This window comes from Paramacrobiotus metropolitanus, unplaced genomic scaffold (assembly GCF_019649055.1).
Source record: "Paramacrobiotus metropolitanus isolate TYO unplaced genomic scaffold, Prichtersi_v1.0 Parri_scaffold0000044, whole genome shotgun sequence".
Lineage (NCBI taxonomy): Eukaryota > Metazoa > Tardigrada > Eutardigrada > Parachela > Macrobiotidae > Paramacrobiotus > Paramacrobiotus metropolitanus.
The window spans coordinates 258,630-276,264 of record NW_026570264.1 but is presented as its reverse complement, the minus strand read 5'-3'; the positions used below and the strand labels follow the sequence as shown (position 1 = coordinate 276,264).

Sequence of the window (17,635 nt, the reverse complement as noted above, 5' to 3'; positions counted from 1 at the left end):
GGAATACTAGGAGTTTCTCATAGGTATTCAATCTATGATGCTGTTAGTAATAGTACGCCGTTAATCCTACAAGCATGGTACATACATTGCAGTGAATGCACCAAACGAAGGCAGAATAGAAGTGCAATACTTGTAGTTTTTATTTAAAATTTCATCGAAGTGACTATAAGCCGGGTGCATGTGCTTACCACCATTACTGAACTGGAAAGAATTGAAACTGGATTTTCATGCCGTTTAGCACATTTTGATTTAAATATTATTACATGTTACAAACACTAAGCTCGGTGTTAGCGCAGTGAACGCGACGGGTGTAGCGTGTAGGCTATACAGTATACACTACTCGTAGGGTTATGAAAGTAGGTTGCACACTTACAAAATATGCAGTTAGTGTGCAATAACTGTGCAACGCCGGAGAGACTGCCGGCAAATCGCAACCAGTATCGACCGCCAAGCATGCGCGCATGCTTAGCGGTCGATAATGCCGGCAACTTAGCAAGAGCTATGGCAGAATTGTTTTTCCTTACCGCACATATACGCACAGCAGTGGAGTATTTGACGGTTATTACCGTTACAAATCAGCTGCGTAGCTAATTGTGAAATCTCTTTAAGCATTGTATACCAACTGAAATAATTTTGCATGTGATTATGTGAATAATTCCCTTCTCAAAATACTGCTACTCTACTAAGCACATATCTGCTGCACAGTAGTATTGTTGGAAATTGGAATGGTCTGACGGTTTTAATAATGAATCTGTCTGTTGATTCCCTTGTTAAATTCAGCTGGTAAAAGCTGTCAGTTATCCTCCGTACCAAATGCCTAGTTTACTGGAACTTTTTAAGCAGTGTCTTGGAAGAAGACCGCCTCCAGTCCCTCGGCCGCGGCCACAACCCCGTGGATATCCTCCGCCGCCGCATACGACCGACTTCAGTGTGAATTCGGATAACTCGTTTGCTGTGGCACTGTTTAAGAAGCTGGTGGAAACCTCTTACAGTCCCCATCGGAACATCGCCGTTAGTCCGCAGGCTGCTCAAGTCGTCTTTGCTATCCTGTTGCCCGGAACTAACGGGGAGGTCTATTCGGCATTAGCGAATCTTTTGTGCCTAAACGGACGATCCTTTGCGGATTTAATTGAATCCTTCGACGAAGTTAACGCCAACGGCGCATTGAACAGTGTTAGCACTGTGTTTTACGATGATAATTGCCGTTTAGTCTCGGAATATCGGGACATAGTGGAGAAGTCCACCTTGAATCACACAAGGGAGACACTAATCTATCTAGATAGCAATGAAGACTACAGATATTCCGCTGCGCAGCCGCATTACACGCAGTACAAGTCCCTTCAGTCGAAGTTCATTCCAGCGCCTTTTCGCGATGCTTTCGAGAAAGCAGTCGACACCCTCGAAGAGTCTGGTTTTGGGCGATCGGGGAGCAAGTTTCACCATTGGCTGGACGAACGCCGACCGGATGCCACGCTGGTCCTGCTGAACCGGGTGGAATTTTCCGGTCAATGGGAGGAGCCGTTTCACCCCGAAAACAGTGAAAGTGGCACGTTCTGCTGCGCCGATGGTTCTGAGAAAACGGTGGTCTTCATGACGCAGACGTTCAGCCCCAGTCGCTGCTACAACGTCACGCCGTACTACAACCGTCCCGTGCACGACGAAGACCCGCAGCTGCTCATTCTGGACGTCGTGGGAAGGCATTTCACTGTGATGATTGTGTTGCCGGGGGAAAGCAATGGCGGAATAGTGGCGTTGGAGAAGACGCTGACGATTGAGAACCTGCTAGACTGGCGACAGAAGAGCCGGTCGTGTACCGTCAGTCTTTATATTGTTCTTCCCCGATTTCGCATTCGTTACGGTGCCGATTTGAAAATATGCACGCAGTCGATGAGATTACAAGAACTGTATGCAGCGTCCAGCAATGGTTTTTCGCGGATGCTCAGCAGCGACGGACCGGTGAAAGTTGACGAATTTAAACAGGAAGTGACCATAGGTACGGATTAATTCGAATCACGAACACTGGATTGATAAACTACGTATATGTACAAGCCAGACTCAAAACTGATTGCGTAAAGGCGCTTAAAGCTAAAAATATGAATTAATGGGTTACACCTAGCGGAGGGTGTAGTGGCTATCGTTTTAGGCGTCGACGCGTCGTTACCAGAGTACCTGTATCTTTACGTAATGGATTCGTTCCATCATGAATCGGGCCTGTGAATTGTGAATACGTGCCCTAACTGAAGAGCTTGTGTTACAGAGTTGTTCCGTTTATCGGGTTGCCTGCTCTTGATATAACAATAATAATATTAATAGTAAAAAATAAGCAGTATACTGTCGTGGCATGCTTAAAAATATTTCTTCTGATGTGTTCAGTGGGGTGTGGCCAAGCAAAAATAAAGAAGTACAGAGTATGTGCGGCAAAGGTTTTTCGCAATAATCCCAGCACTAGTGCAATGCCCATAAAATCAAAGTAAAATTACGGATGAACTTGTGCTGCTAGTGTTCTGTAATAACTAATACGTAGCATGTTACTGCTATGTATCATTTAAATTTTTGTATGGCAACGGCCTATTGACCACAGCCGATGAAAATATGTGTTAAGCATACCACTTTATGCATTACACTGAAAGTACTTTTCTACAAAAATTTTCGGAACTTGGAGCCTGCATGTGTGTTTGGGTCCAGCTAATATGCGTGCAGCGTGATTGATATTCGTGTTTTGACTTCAGCGTAGCTCGATGGCAAAACGCCGACAAAATTTTTTGCCGACCTACGAGTAATTTTTTATGGTCAAAAACGCCGGCAGAATTACAATAACTGGTAAAGCCAGGGCCAAATGATTTAGAATTGGCGTAATGTTGGCTGGAAGGCATTTATGTCACGCTGTAAAATTATTTTTGTGTTGTTTTATAACCGTAAAATGCCGGCTTTATTATTGCTAGTTGAATAATTTTGAGCACGTTTGTGTTATTTTTGACTGCTATTTGTCGAACGTTTGGCTGATACGAGATAACTTAGTACGTGTCTGCATATGTTTCAATACGAATAACTAACGAAAAGGTGTAGTTGTGCCAACGTATAAATCATTTCAAATTGGTTTTTCATAAAATTTTCGTTTCCCGTACAAAGTATGGGTAGGGAAATTCTGCTGACTCTTCAACCACACAAAAATTCGACCAGCAGAAAATTCGGCCGGGGTTTTGTCATCGGCATTTCAGCATGCCATTTTTTTATATTTTTAATCATAAAATTGTCATGCAAAATTGTCGAAATCGTTTTGAAATTTTTCCGTACAACACTCTTGCCCAGGCCAGTCGTTCCAACAGTTTTTATGCAGTGTTTCCCAGATTTCGCATGCGTTAAGGTATCGACCTAAAACTCCACACGCAGTCGATGGGAGTATAATAAAAATTAGCTTCTTCGCTTTACGCATCTTCGGAGCCCGGGCAAAAGCGTTACATGTATTTGCAGAACTGGATGAATACGGAATTAAATCGGCACCGTGCACCGGTTACCAGGCCGAATTAACAATGATCAGTTCTCCAAATTTCGTAGCTAATCGTCCATTTCTTGCCGTCATCTGGAACGAATTAGCCAATGTACCGGTCTGCATGGGACGAATTGCCGATCCAAGTGCATAACATCAATCAGCAAGTAAATGCAGTTCATAATTTATTTGCTTTACAACCTTTTACTTTTTAATCTTTACTTTTTATCGTATCCCTGTTATTATTGTGATGGCAAAAATTTAAAGGCCTCAGTCCTCGCAAGGTGAAGCATTCTGAAGTGCTTGCGAAACTAGGAACACGCTTCAAGGACAACCGTGCTTCTTCACATTGGGAAATAATGCTGGAGGAATTTCTGTCGCCACTGAGGAATGGCACGACACGTACTCGGAACACAGTTTATCGGAGATGGAATGTCTGCGAAATTTTTTACGCTCCGTCCGGTGCTTACCGCCGCGGTTGATTAGTGGACCGTTTTTTTTTTAGACCGCGGGTTAATAGCCGCATTAAGGGATTTGGCCCGGTACATAACACCAAATTCGTGTGCATAAACGGGAATATTCGCTGTCGCGCACTTCCGAACACTTTTTTGGGTCGCTTTTTGACATTGTGTAGCCAAACGATTTGTATACTCGTACATAGGCGTGAAATCCATTTTTGCGCGCAACATCCGGTTCGGGATTTATGGCTGTTAGAAAATTCCAAAAAGTTTAAAAGCGTTCAGGTGTACCAAAAGTCTCATTATGAACCGATCCATTTCAAATTTTGCTGGTAAATGCACATAACCATGAAGATCGTTCTTACACGGATCCAGACTTCCACAATTTTTTTCGAATTTTAAAATGTATTTTAAAATTTTTGAAATTCATTATAAAATTTGAAAAGCATGCTAGAACAGTGAATCGGTGTAAGAACGATCGTCATGGTTACGCGCATTTACCTGCAAAATTTGAAATGGATCGGCCCATAATGAGACTTCTGGTACAACTGAACGCATTTAAACTTTTTGGAATTTTCTAACAGCCACAAATCCCGAACCGGATGTTGCGCGCAAAAACGGATTTCACGCCTATGTACGAGTATACAAATCATTTGGCTACACAATGTCAAAAAACGACCCAAAAAAGTGTTTGGAAGTGCGCGACAACGAAAGTTCCCGTGTATGTACACGAATTTGGTGCTATGTACCGGGCCAAATCCCTTAAGGAAACGCGAGCGGTTTAGAATGTACTTTATTTCAATAGCGCGATAACAATATCAAGATCTAATTACGATTAAGCAATACAGCATTTTCAACGGTACCGATTACCGATGCAGAATTACCACATTGAATGTCTAAAGAGATGTTCTGTTTCAAAAACTCTATGCTACGAATCTCGCCGGTTTGTAGCGAAACCCTCTTCCCAATCTCGTTAAGAAATCTTTTGCCCGATGTACCAAAACTACCGAAAGTCTCAAAGCCGACAGCCGTAAACTCGTATCACCCCGACAGGAAGCTGTACTTTCTTGCTTTCTCGGCTCGGCGTACGTGGTTAGCTGCCGCTCGGGCCTTTACACTAGTCTGATTCAAATACGAGCGGGAGGCAGAGTATCAACACAGTTACACAGGTAATATCCCACGCCAAACACAATTCCCTTTTCCATGGGAAAGTGGTAATGCCACCGGTTTAGTAGCCCGTTGTTGTGCATAACTTGTATCAGTTGTGTGTACGGACTTACCAATGTTAACGAATGCAGTGTGCATGTTTGTTCGTAGATGGCCGGATTTTTGCGACCTACGCTGTTTTAGTCAAGAAACTACTGAAAGAAGCACCGGTAATTAACATCAATGCTTCAACGTGGAGAATCTAATTATTGAAAGATGATAAATAAGTTTTATTCTCGTTATAGTGGCTCTACGACTAAGTCATTGAGAGTTGTGAAAAAACGTTCGGATCCTTTTATTTTGCATGAGCAGCATTCAGGCTGCTCTGCAAGGTTTGCAGTAGTTTCATCTTTATGAAACCAAAAGAGTTGTAAGGGCCGATACAATGTATTCATCTGGCAGTAGCGCCGTAATTAATTTTCATGGAAGAAAACAATAAATCAACCTAGATTTTCAAGGCTCCTTTTACTGCAGAATTAACGCCTCTTTTATGGAATTATTGCAAGAATGGTAATAGATGCAACGTTTGGGTCACCAGTTTCCGCTGAGGCGACTCGGTCAGAATGGCCGTCCGAATGTCAGAAATGGTATTCGGAGTCGGACTGTCCCACCTACAAATAGTTCAACAGCCACTTTACTGAGCACCCAGTGTTGCCGAAGAACTCATAGAGCTGCTGTTCTTGTCTTCTTGAAGTTCATTTTCGACGACTGAGAAACTCGGCTCTCCATCAAATGCTTAAACTGCGGTGCTTATTAGTAACGTATGCGAGCCCGTCCAAAAATTAATTACACTGCAATATGGAGTTACTACTTGAACAATCGGCAGAAGATGTTAAATCCAAATTGCAGATCTTTAATTTTAATTTATTTTATCCTAAAGAGAGCGAAAGATGTACCTGCATTCACATATTACGCCAAACCCTATAAAATGGCGCGTCACGCCATACTCTTACGCGTTACATGCATCTCGCATGGCTGATGCCTGTCAAATAATTATAAAATACTAAATTGTTAAATAAGAATAACCAGAATTGCTTGGAGATTGGTGTCGAACGAGCCCCTGCAGTAAGGACGATCTGCCGTAAAGAACACAAGTTCTCATTACGATAAATATAGTTCTAAGCGCTAATATAGCCTTCATTAAGCGCCAAATATAGATCTGCGTAATGAAATGCTGACTGGCTTGACTACCAACTGGCAAAGAAAATTTGGTTTATAAATGAATTCTTTGACTTTAACGCTGCGTTACTGCAAAAACAGTTGCTAGAAGCCACAAAACGGACGGCAAGGAATCAGTATTGACTTACAGCACAAAAGAAGCCCTTAGAAACGCTCACAGTAAATCCTCTGGCAAATGTTTGGGAACAGGGTAAGCGTTTAAGCCATCCAGAAGACGATACACCTTTGTGGTCTGCAGTTCTGGACAACCTACTTCGAAAATCCTGCGAACTGACGCCAAATAATCCGCTTTCGTTGTACCGGCAAAACTGAACGACCAATGAGCCACGCTGATCAAGAATGTGTCTTCGTATCGGATGAACAGTTCGTTGTCAATGTCCATCATACTACCGTTGTCACATATTATAGGAAAGTTAATGGACTCCTTCGCATCGAACACACAATTTCGCAGCAGGATATTATCGCATATTGTTCGGAATTCTGGAGACTTGTAAGGAAACAACATGTACACATCCGCCTTGGTCAAGGTTAAGACATTGGTCGGCTGAGGAAAATCAAACAGTTCATGGATGTACAACTGCGCGTTGTCAGTGACGACCAGCCACTTTAGCTTCAGTGACAAGAAATTCAGTAAGTCGACCAAGAAAGACAGGCAATATTCCCTTTCTCCGACGAGGCACAAAGTACGGCAGTGGCTCGTGACAGTTCGAGCCAGGTAGTGGGTGTAGGCGAAACTTCCCTTCCACATCCAGGTACTGTATGTTGACGTCTTAGCATCAGGATGCAGAGCTTCACTGAGAGGCCGCGTAGGCATAATGACACACGACTGGATTATACGTGAGTCTAGCAGGTGTTGAGTTGCCTTACATACCCTGTAACGCAAAGCAACGTATCGTAACAACCGGCAGTTATGACATGTTATGATGATAAAGGAAATGGTACACTTCAGTAGAAGCTGATGGAAACACCTCTACTGGAGCGACTGGTGTCCCGAACTGACAAACTGAACCGGTCATTTCGTCAGTTTGACTGGAGGTCCGCCTATCCAGTTGAAGTACAGTATAGTTATACTACATGCTTTGGCGTACTAAATTTAGTTTTGGCTATGGCTATTTTGCCGCAGCATAACAATAAGGTCTGAATAGCCCTCAGGCTATTTTGCCGCACACTGCGTCGGAATAGCCAGTTGGCTATTTTGCCGCACTATGGTGGGCGAAATAGCTTGTTGGCTATTTTACCGCACACTGCGTTAAAACAGCTCGTTAGCTATTTTGCCGCACTATGGACGGGAATAGGATAATTTTAATAAGGAACACTCCGTAATAAGAGGCAACTCTGCCAACACATTTCTTTAAAATGCCCGCACTAATTATCGGTTCCCTCGACATGATAGGCTAACAACTAGTGCTGGCAATTTTTTTTGGATTTGCTATTTCTTAAAGAACGTGTAACGAGCGTGCGAGCTACGCTACGAGTTTGGATATTCATGCAAGTAAAAAGAATTTTGGGTTATACAGAAGGTTACGTTAACATAGACGAGACAAAAGACATTGTCGCCTTCGCCTCAGGTGCACCTACGATCAAAAGTCGATTTCATTAGACTGGAAAGTAATGTTGGTGTTATTTAAAATTTTGGCAAAGGTAAGAAATGTTTTTATGTGTCCGAAAATTTATCAGAATAATTTTGTTTGCCATAACGAACTAACACCGGACAGATATTAGTCATTTATTGCGAATTTTGCGTAGTGCGCGTCTGTAACCGTCAAAAACGACCGGCGGTCGTCTTAGAGACGACCGCCGGTCGTTTTGGACGGTTGCAGACGTCTGTAGCCAGCTGACACTTTAGTCGGACCGCACTTAGCAAAACGGACGGAACACCCTCCGGACACGCATGGACAGCACTCTGAAGAAGGGCGAGCATCACACACGCCCGCTCGGCTACCCGGCGTCCCGGTGGACACTGCGGACCAAACCGAGCCGGGAAACGCACAATCCGGAAAACGGGTAGCGGAATCCGCAGTGGGGATCGCAACCCGGCACGGCAGCCGGATCACCCGGCCCGGTTGGAGCGGACCAGCTTGCACCAACGGTCACTCGGCAGAGTTCGACCGAGAGCTAAGTCAACCGCTTGACGGGCGAGTCGGCCATACCGTCGCCGGTTAACACTGTTCGAGCCGGAATTGTTCCATTGTTTCTGGCAGACGGCAGCCCGGAATCAACACCGAGGGCGGACAGAACTCGACCCGAACGAACCGGTATTTCAGACGCCGGAAGGCCATCAGTTCCAGAAACTTAGCGGACCGCCGGACAAGATCACCGATGGCACGATAAACGGATAATCGGCTCATCTGGTAGTCCAGTTAGCAGCCACCCGGAACAAGATGGACCGGAAGAAGGCAACTTTGGCGGAAAAGTATGCAACTATCACCACCCTGAGAACGGAGAATGCGGACATAGCAGAAGTCACCGACCGACTACAAAAACGGGTGGACATTTTCGCGACCGAGAGCGTCTACCTTAGGCAGGAGTGCAGCAAAAGAACCGAAGCGTTTAATAGAGATGCTACAGCGACAGCTTCGGACGGCAAGAAAAGAAGGGACGCGTACAAGGAAAAGCTCAAAAAATCTCTGGTCAAGTCAACCGAGTTCATCGCATGAATTGTCAAAGATCCGAAGGAGCAGACACATGTCTTTTTGAAACACGTCAACCTAGAACAGGAACTTGGAACAATGATACACCGAACGGAACAGCTTGAGAAACGAGTAGCCGGTTTGGAGACAAATCTGACGACAGATCGGCGCCGCGGAGTGCTACTTCGCGTTTCCTCGGTTCGGTGGGATTGAACGGCACGGCACCCCAGACTACCGATGCGGCGAGGCGGACAAACCCACCGAAGCCGGACGGACAGTCTAAACAGACGGGGACAGATAGGAGGCTTCAAGATCAAACGCCACGGCCGCACGAACCATCCTGAGCGATGGATCTGACCGGCGGAAGAAACAGCCTAACACGAGGAACCTGATCGCCGTGGTGGACGATTGCGGCACACCCGACAGGATGAACTTTTGATATCAGCCCGGCACGGCGCCTCCCGGATTTTCCGGTGGGTTGCTGCAAAACCCGGTCGATCGCGTCACTACCGCGGTTCTTCTTCCGTCAGTTACTCCGGCGCCGTATTTCTGGCGTCTCGCCGAGGCCGGATTAGTTTATGTCGGCGGCAAGGATCATCCTCGATGTCGGTCGTTGTAGTCTTGGCCGCCGTTGTCCGGGTGTCACTTTCCGACGGGTTTTGCTGATGTCGGGCTTGGGTCCGATGTCGTTTTCGCGCTAGCGTGGGCCACCGCACCGTCCGTTATGGTTGGCAGGGTTTACCTTCCAGTTGTCGTGCGACCGAGGCTGGCCGTTGTTCTCCAGCTGCTGGCAAATGTGCCAGGCGAGGCTGCGCTCCGACTTAGAGGGTTAGGGTGGCGGAATAATGCTAGGAATCGACGGCAGAAGAACCAAAGGACGGTTGGCCGATCGATATCTGAATGGCCAAGTTTACGGCTCGATTCGCCTACCGGAAAGGTGATGTTCGTGCTGGCCTGTGTAAGTGAAATAAGGATTCGCGTCGCCCGGACACGCATTGGCCGTAAACTCGACACCTTTCGGCCTTGCCCTGCATCCCCGCCACAGTACGGACAGCCCCAACCGAACCCGCCGGAGGCAGGGAGGCATGGAAGAGGCAATGGAAGATGGTGCGGGAACTACGGCATAAGCCCGGATATGGAGGGAAATTAGCCAGCCGGCAGATTTGCCGGAGGTTAGCTCGGCCAGAACTGAGCCAATCGAGGGGGATGGAATATAGTCGGCCAGAACTTCGGAGGCCCAGTGGGCACGAATCGGCCTGGCCCGGCACGACGCTGGGGAACGGAGATGGCGGATGGGTACAACGAGCAGGGAACGGAACATGCACATTGCCGTCGCACGGTTCCACGGCATGCAGCAGTAGAACCGTAAAATGGGCCCGTCTTTTTGTTCCACGTAATCCAAGTATTCCAAGTGTTCCTATGTATTCCTATGAACGCGTCGCACGGTTCTACTGCTGCATGCCGTGGAACCGTGCGACGGCAATGTTTGGATTCGCGGCCGGCGACTGGAACCGGCTGTGCCGTTCCCGGCTGTGCCGTTCCCGGCTGTGCCGTTCCCGGCTGTGCCGTTCCCGGCTGTGCCGTTCCCGGCTGTGCCGTTCCCGGCTGTGCCGTTCCCGGCTGTGCCGTTCCCGGCTGTGCCGTTCCCGGCTGTGCCGTTCCCGGCTGTGCCGTTCCCGGCTGTGCCGTTCCCGGCTGTGCCGTTCCCGGCTGTGCCGTTCCCGGCTGTGCCGTTCCCGGCTGTGCCGTTCCCGGCTGTGCCGTTCCCGGCTGTGCCGTTCCGGCTGTGCCGTTCCCGGCTGTGCCGTTCCCGGCTGTGCCGTTCCCGGCTGTGCCGTTCCGGCTGTGCCGTTCCCGGCTGTGCCGTTCCCGGCTGTGCCGTTCCCGGCTGTGCCGTTCCCGGCTGTGCCGTTCCCGGCTGTGCCGTTCCCGGCTGTGCCGTTCCCGGCTGTGCCGTTCCCGGCTGTGCCGTTCCCGGCTGTGCCGTTCCCGGCTGTGCCGTTCCCGGCTGTGCCGTTCCCGGCTGTGCCGTTCCGGCTGTGCCGTTCCCGGCTGTGCCGTTCCCGGCTGTGCCGTTCCCGGCTGTGCCGTTCCGGCTGTGCCGTTCCCGGCTGTGCCGTTCCCGGCTGTGCCGTTCCCGGCTGTGCCGTTCCCGGCTGTGCCGTTCCCGGCTGTGCCGTTCCCGGCTGTGCCGTTCCCGGCTGTGCCGTTCCGGCTGTGCCGTTCCGGCTATGCCGTTCCCGGCTGTGCCGTTCCCGGCTGTGCCGTTCCCGGCTGTGCCGTTCCCGGCTGTGCCGTTCCCGGCTATGCCGTTCCCGGCTGTGCCGTTCCCGGCTGTGCCGTTCCCGGCTGTGCCGTTCCCGGCTGTGCCGTTCCCGGCTGTGCCGTTCCCGGCTGTGCCGTTCCCGGCTGTGCCGTTCCCGGCTGTGCCGTTCCCGGCTGTGCCGTTCCCGGCTGTGCCGTTCCCGGCTGTGCCGTTCCCGGCTGTGCCGTTCCCGGCTGTGCCGTTCCCGGCTGTGCCGTTCCCGGCTGTGCCGTTCCCGGCTGTGCCGTTCCCGGCTGTGCCGTTCCCGGCTGTGCCGTTCCCGGCTGTGCCGTTCCCGGCTGTGCCGTTCCCGGCTGTGCCGTTCCCGGCTGTGCCGTTCCCGGCTGTGCCGTTCCCAGCTGTGCCGTTCCCAGCGCTGCCATGTGGGGGATCACCTCAGCAGTGCGCGTACGCCACCGTTGACCCGGCATGTAACTCGAACCGGGGCTTAATACGTGAACTGGCATCAGAGTCATAATGTCGGTGGCCCAGTAGTTGCGGCAAACCTGAAAGCCGCAGCCTTGGTTGCACCACTGCGCCCACGAGTTCGGTAGACTACGAAGTGCATTCCATCTTACCACCCGGCACCGAAATTGAAGCCAACGGAGGGAGCCTACCGGACGGTGGTAGGTGCTACCATGGCATAGGGCGATACTAAACCATCTCAGGTCAAATGCAACTCTCTTATCTCGAACTTGTGGCTGCTGTGTTCCTGCAACATCTTATCGCATTCCCATGAATTCGGCCTGTATTCCGTGCTGTTTTACGGGGTGCTACGCCAAGTTCGGGCAGTTGCAAATATTCCTCTGATTCTGCCAATTAAGTCTAATATTTTTAATTGCCTCCGGACTGATCTACGTTGCCCTGTCCCGAGTCAAGTCTTGGAAGGGTTTGGCTTTAGAGCCTACATTTCCGTTCTCATTGCTCACTAGCATTAAAACTAAAAGAACCACTATTCAACGTATAAAAGAAGAACAACGGCTGAACCGTTTGAAATGACCAACAATGCGTACCGCTGATCTAAATTAACCTTTAATGAATACTGGTTTTTACATTAATTCGTGCCGGTTGCTTGTGAGATCAAAATAAATTACTACGAATAAACAAAAATTTTATTTCTCACTCCAAGCTGCGCTCCGGTCTACCAATGCACGAAGAAGTGCATTTTCCTAGTTTATTCTTACAAAATAGTTCTTACCCTCGACCACCTTAGGTAATTTTGCTTCTATGCAAAACGCTGATGTACAAGGACAACGAGCCGAATTTCTAGTTTCATTTTTTGTGCAAAAATTGCACTGCTTAGAACAAAATAATCATGTTCCTTCAACGAAAATTTAAAAATTGGTAGAGGCTAAGAACTACGAGGTGTGTGCTGTGTTTTCTAAGGGTCTTTCCGTTCCTTCAGTTTAAACACTAAAATCTTCCCTAATGGGATCGGTGCTCTAGGCAGCCGCATTCCCCTGTAGGTACTTTTTAACATACAAGTCTATGGAAAATGCACCTTGTTCCGAGGTCACCTCGAGCTCTGATGTTGCAAGGTCCCTATGCCGACCCTTGAAAACTTCTGGGTAACTCAACTGTTTTCGAAATTGTTCGCGCAAGAATATTTGTTAAGACATTTTGAATTGGTCCAGTTATAAGCCCCCGAAAAATTACCTCCACCTCAGCCCCTTAAGTTCCGCTGGCTCCTTATTATCAAATCAAACGATTAAACATTTGAAATTGTTGGATTTGCAAGGAAAAGTTATACTGGAAAAGTGAAGAAGCAAAAGTAAAATGGCGTACGGGAATATTTATAATTTATTTTACGCAACTGCCCGAACTTGGCACAGCACCCCTGTAGTTCAAAACCTAAGAAGGCTAAGAAACCTACTCAAATACACTGAAGAATACAGTACATTATAGGGAATTTTAGATTTCACATGGTTTAGGCTCCGTTCACTAGAAACTACCGCGTCAGATAGACAGTACGTTAGCAGACTATTAAAACGGCGTTTAAAATGCTTGTACGGATGCACACTTGCAGTGACGTACAGCTGGAAACACAAATCGAATCGAGAGTGCCGAGAGCGTGACCAACCTTCTCGCGGGGAGGCGGTTAGAGCACACAACAAAGATCCACAGGCAGCATACGCTGCCTTCTCGCTCAGTCAGGCTGAGCCGTTGCACAGATCCACGTAAGGCAGGTAGTTTTTACGCGTCAGCCAACGACGTTGGGTTACGGCGCCTTACGTCGCGAACGGACGTAAATCAACCCGTAACGCCAACTTCTACCCGAATGTGGAACTGGACGGAACTTGTTTTGTGAAATCTAAAATGCGCTTATAAACACGGACAGCCTACGGGAAGAATACTTGTGGCATACATAGGAATACTTGGATTACGTGGAACAAAAAGACGGGCCCATTTTATAGCGTGGTACGAAATGGGCTATAGGTGTGAAAGCGTGCGGCGAGACAGGCTGCGATAATGGTGTGGCAAAATAGCCAACTGACTATTTTGCCGACCATAGTGCGGCAAAATAGCTGAGCAGCTATTTTAACGCAGTGTGCGGTAAAATAGCCAACAAGCTATTTCGCCCACCCTAGTGCGGCAAAATAGCCAACTGGCTATTTAGCCGCAAACACTGCGGCAAAATAGCCACTTCGTTCAGTTTTCCACAAAGAATCGATTGACTGGTAGGATAGCGTTTATTCAAATTGTTCTTACCACCACCTTAGTTTTGTTGAAGAAACCTTACTGTCTGTTCGTAAAACCTGGTTATCAATTTTTCATGCACAATAATTATTTTTCATGCACGATAAGTACTGGCAATGACGGAAGAGACGTCAAAATGTAAAAAAATGTCCTCCTTCGCCCATAGAACCACGGGTCATACTTTGTTTGACTAAAGATAGGCAGAAAGCAAAGATAACACTTTTAATCCTTAATTCTCTAGTCAAATGTTAAGGTATGACTGCACCACAATTTTCTACGAAAATGTCCAAGAATTGTTAAAATCGTATTTGCCCCTCAACGGCTCCACTACAGCTGGAGCGATTAATGTACTGATTACAGAAGAGTAACTCAAAAATTTAGTAACGAACGTAGGTCCGATAATTCGAACAAGGCATTATACTGCGAAAACTGTCTTGCGCTATCTAGACGGCATTTGTTAAGACATTCGTCAAAGCACCACCGTGTGTTTACCTTTTAAATAAATTCTGATGGAATATGTCCAGATTCGAGTAGATCAGGGTTTGAATTTCCAAGATTAGCTCACTAAAGCATGGCTCACCGTCACGAAACTCTGCAAAATCGTAACGTTGTCAAAGCACATTATGTGTAAAGAAGTGATCCTTTACTGGTTTTGGCAGTGAAGGATCACATTAATTCCGAGCGGGAATGGATTCCGCTGTTTCTAGAGAAGCCATAAAATAGAATATTTGTTACTGGTATTCCTATGTTTTACTGTAATACCTTCTGACTGTAGAACAGTGCAGACCAATCCACCAAGTATTTCGTCGACTGTCCAACGCTGCATAATGAACAAGCCTTCCACACAATCCGCTATCGATTTCCGCACTGGAGCACAATCGTCATTGCGGCCATTGCCGGCAATGTAGTCCTCTTTCAACATGTTGTAAAGTTTAGCTCGCACAGGGGAGAGCAGCAGCTCCATATACTCATCATGAAGGCCAAGTAAGATCGTGTGAGTGTCTCTCAGCCAGAATGTATGGAATCGTGGGAACGAACACGCTGTTTTCAAAAAGCGCACGGGATGCGGATATTTCTCTGACGGATTGAACATGGGCTCGAGAACTTTCTGAAAGGCATTTCGTTGGACCACTGGGCCGAGATCCCCGCGTTTACGCACCCGTTGTGTCAGCGCTGTGGGTCCATCAATGACGGTGTACTGCGCAACGGTTGTATCCGGTTGGGACACTTCCACTGTGACTACAGAATACCGGCAAGACCTACGATGGTAGTCATGGTACCATTCCCTACTCCAATGAATGCTGTCAACTAATCGAGCGGGGGTCCACGACGTCACGCCACTGTCTGTGGGGTCGATGCGAACGTCAATATCACCCGAGTTCCGCTTCATTGTTGATTCTCCGAAATCGGGTTCTTTAACACTCCATACGCGACCATAAGCGACATGCTGCACCGTAAGGTCGTCCAGCTTAACCGTCAGGCCCTGTTCATCCACATTACAGACATATCCTCGCATGTACTCACCAGCTGCTCCCAGTACATCCACAACAAATGGATCATACCGACCACTTTCAGATTGTAAGGAGTATTCTGGCCTGTGTAGAGGGAACATAAGACATTTTCCCATAGGCATTGTATCAGTGATGTCGATTACGGTACGCAGTTTAACCTTATACTTCCTGCACGAAGCAAATCAGGAATTCGTTAATAACGTAAAATAAACATGGTGTCTACGGAAACTGAAAACCCAATTTCGTTATTTATCATCAATTTCGTTAGTTTTCATTCAAAAGAAAAATATTTTATCCAGAGGTGAATAATATGCGTCAGTGAACAACCTGTATGGCTGCGTCAGTGAAGTCACAGATTTTCCGACGAATCCAAGTTTGATGCCCAGGCTGTCTAACAAAATCTCACTTGAAAGATGAGAGGAGTACGACTTGTCACAATGTATTTCAAGCCATTCAGACCCTGAGTGGACTAGGTACAGCGTAGGATAGTGTGTATTTAGGGGTCGCGGAAATAGAATAAACATATCTGGTTTGGATGCATGTATGTATACACTATACAGAAACGTTATGTGCTTGCAGCGTTCCATGCTAACAGGATCCTGTCGTCGGTTTGCCGATACATTTCACGTACCGATTCGATCGATAACCCACACTTACGAGAGTTTCGCTTTTAATAATACCACAGCGATCAATATTTGCAAGGGAATACGAGTAAGTCGTAGACTCGTATCCTACGCTCAGCTAGAATTATCTATAACTTTGTAGATTTGTTCAATGCACTCAAGACTTATACAGTACAAACTGCCGGACATTGGCCCGACACCCACTGGGAACGTCGTGCGTTAGAAGCATTCTAGATTATCAACTGTGTAAATTAATTGTCGTTCTCCGATTGTACTACTTTTGTGGTGCATATCTGTAGTGCACGAAGGTATATAGCGACGTCAGTGTTCGGATTGCAAAATAACAATCAATCTGATCAGGGTGTCGTTTACTGCCGCTCCAACACCCCTTTTTAGGAGCCTTTGGAAGAATGTTAATAAGGGAAAAATGTGTGTTATTACTCCGCTGCGATGCTCCCTGTTTGAACATCGGAAATTGTATCGGAAGACGAAGTGCTCCACCTGCAAACAGATACAACTGCGTTACTAGGAGTACTTGGGGCTTTTCTGCTCACATTATTTTATTAAGCAGCTGGGAAATACGGATTACAGCGACACATGCTTGGTGAGTAAGGTTTATCCACTCAAAGCAAACCATGGACAGAAACCTTCTAACAGTCGGGCTGATGCTCTGAGCAGCATCGGCACAGCAGGCTAACAACTTTGATTAGACGGGGTGAAAGGTCATCTCACAGCAGAACAGGGAACTACCACAACGAAAGCTCCAAAACGGCAAAAACGTGGACTCCCACCATGCATAACGATCCAAAGCCGATAAAGCTTTCACGTCTCACAATAGGAAACTGAATTCCGAAGGAATCTTTTATTTAACTACACATTTTTAACAATTTATCACCTTCGTTCATAACGTAGGCCTACGTTATGGACGAAGGTGATGGCCTACGTTATGAACGAAGGTGATAAATTGTTAAAAATGTTTTTGAACCTAGGTTCATAAGAGAGTCGAGGGTTGAATTGATGGGCGAATATGATTTGGGCGAAGTGCTCGGCTGATACCCACTCTCACTCTCTAACTTTGTTTTTTTTTGTCTTTTTTGACGCTGTTGGCCTACTAGCAAGTGCTTCTTTAATTACATCCCGATATACAGTTGTTTCAGGAATAATTACAACCAGCGAAAAAAAACGGTGTGTAAAATAGTGTGTACTGTGTAATAAGTAATTGTTACTTAAAAAAATTGACGTACGAGTAAAATGATATGCTGTGCAGCCTTGCAGGCATCAATCAATAAGTGCTTTCACAAACATAAGAATACGGAGTTATTTTTTATTTAATAATTTAAGCTTGCCAAAGAGTGCTGGTAATTATATTTTAAGGAGAGAATGATAATTATTATTTTATTATTACTTTTATGGAGAGCTGGTAATTATTATTTTCAGCTCACGATTTGATAGTAAGGAGCATAATTTATCGTTAACCGATTTCTACTGCGTAGTCGCGCAATCTGGACGAAAACGCATAACTCTACCCACATAATCAGC

At 46.8% G+C, this 17,635-nt stretch overlaps 2 protein-coding genes across 4 annotated transcripts; one reads left to right on the top strand and one right to left on the bottom strand.

Moving 5' to 3' along the window:
• The first annotated feature begins 599 nt into the window (after positions 1–599).
• LOC129591089 (leukocyte elastase inhibitor A-like) lies at positions 600–5,587 on the top strand. Of its 3 annotated transcripts, XR_008690806.1 has the most exons (4): positions 600–1,993; positions 3,472–3,654; positions 5,263–5,321; positions 5,397–5,587. XR_008690806.1 is itself a non-coding variant. In XM_055486609.1 (3 exons), exons 1-2 carry the CDS (start codon positions 814–816, stop codon positions 3,639–3,641), a joined length of 1,350 nt encoding a protein of 449 aa, XP_055342584.1. In that variant the 5' UTR covers positions 600–813; the 3' UTR covers positions 3,642–3,654; positions 5,263–5,587. The 3 variants fall into 3 exon arrangements, 2 of the variants coding, with proteins under 2 accessions (XP_055342584.1, XP_055342583.1); XM_055486609.1 differs by having other exon boundaries at positions 5,263–5,587; XM_055486608.1 differs by lacking the exons at positions 5,263–5,321; positions 5,397–5,587 and adding an exon at positions 3,755–4,174.
• On the bottom strand, positions 5,450–16,016 carry LOC129591088 (uncharacterized). Its single transcript, XM_055486607.1, has 5 exons — positions 15,801–16,016; positions 14,725–15,557; positions 14,455–14,554; positions 6,459–7,202; positions 5,450–5,762 (listed from the first exon to the last, which is right to left on the bottom strand). Exons 1-4 carry the CDS (start codon positions 15,995–15,997, stop codon positions 6,485–6,487), a joined length of 1,848 nt encoding a protein of 615 aa, XP_055342582.1. The 5' UTR covers positions 15,998–16,016; the 3' UTR covers positions 5,450–5,762; positions 6,459–6,484.
• Between the last annotated feature and the right edge of the window lie 1,619 nt (positions 16,017–17,635).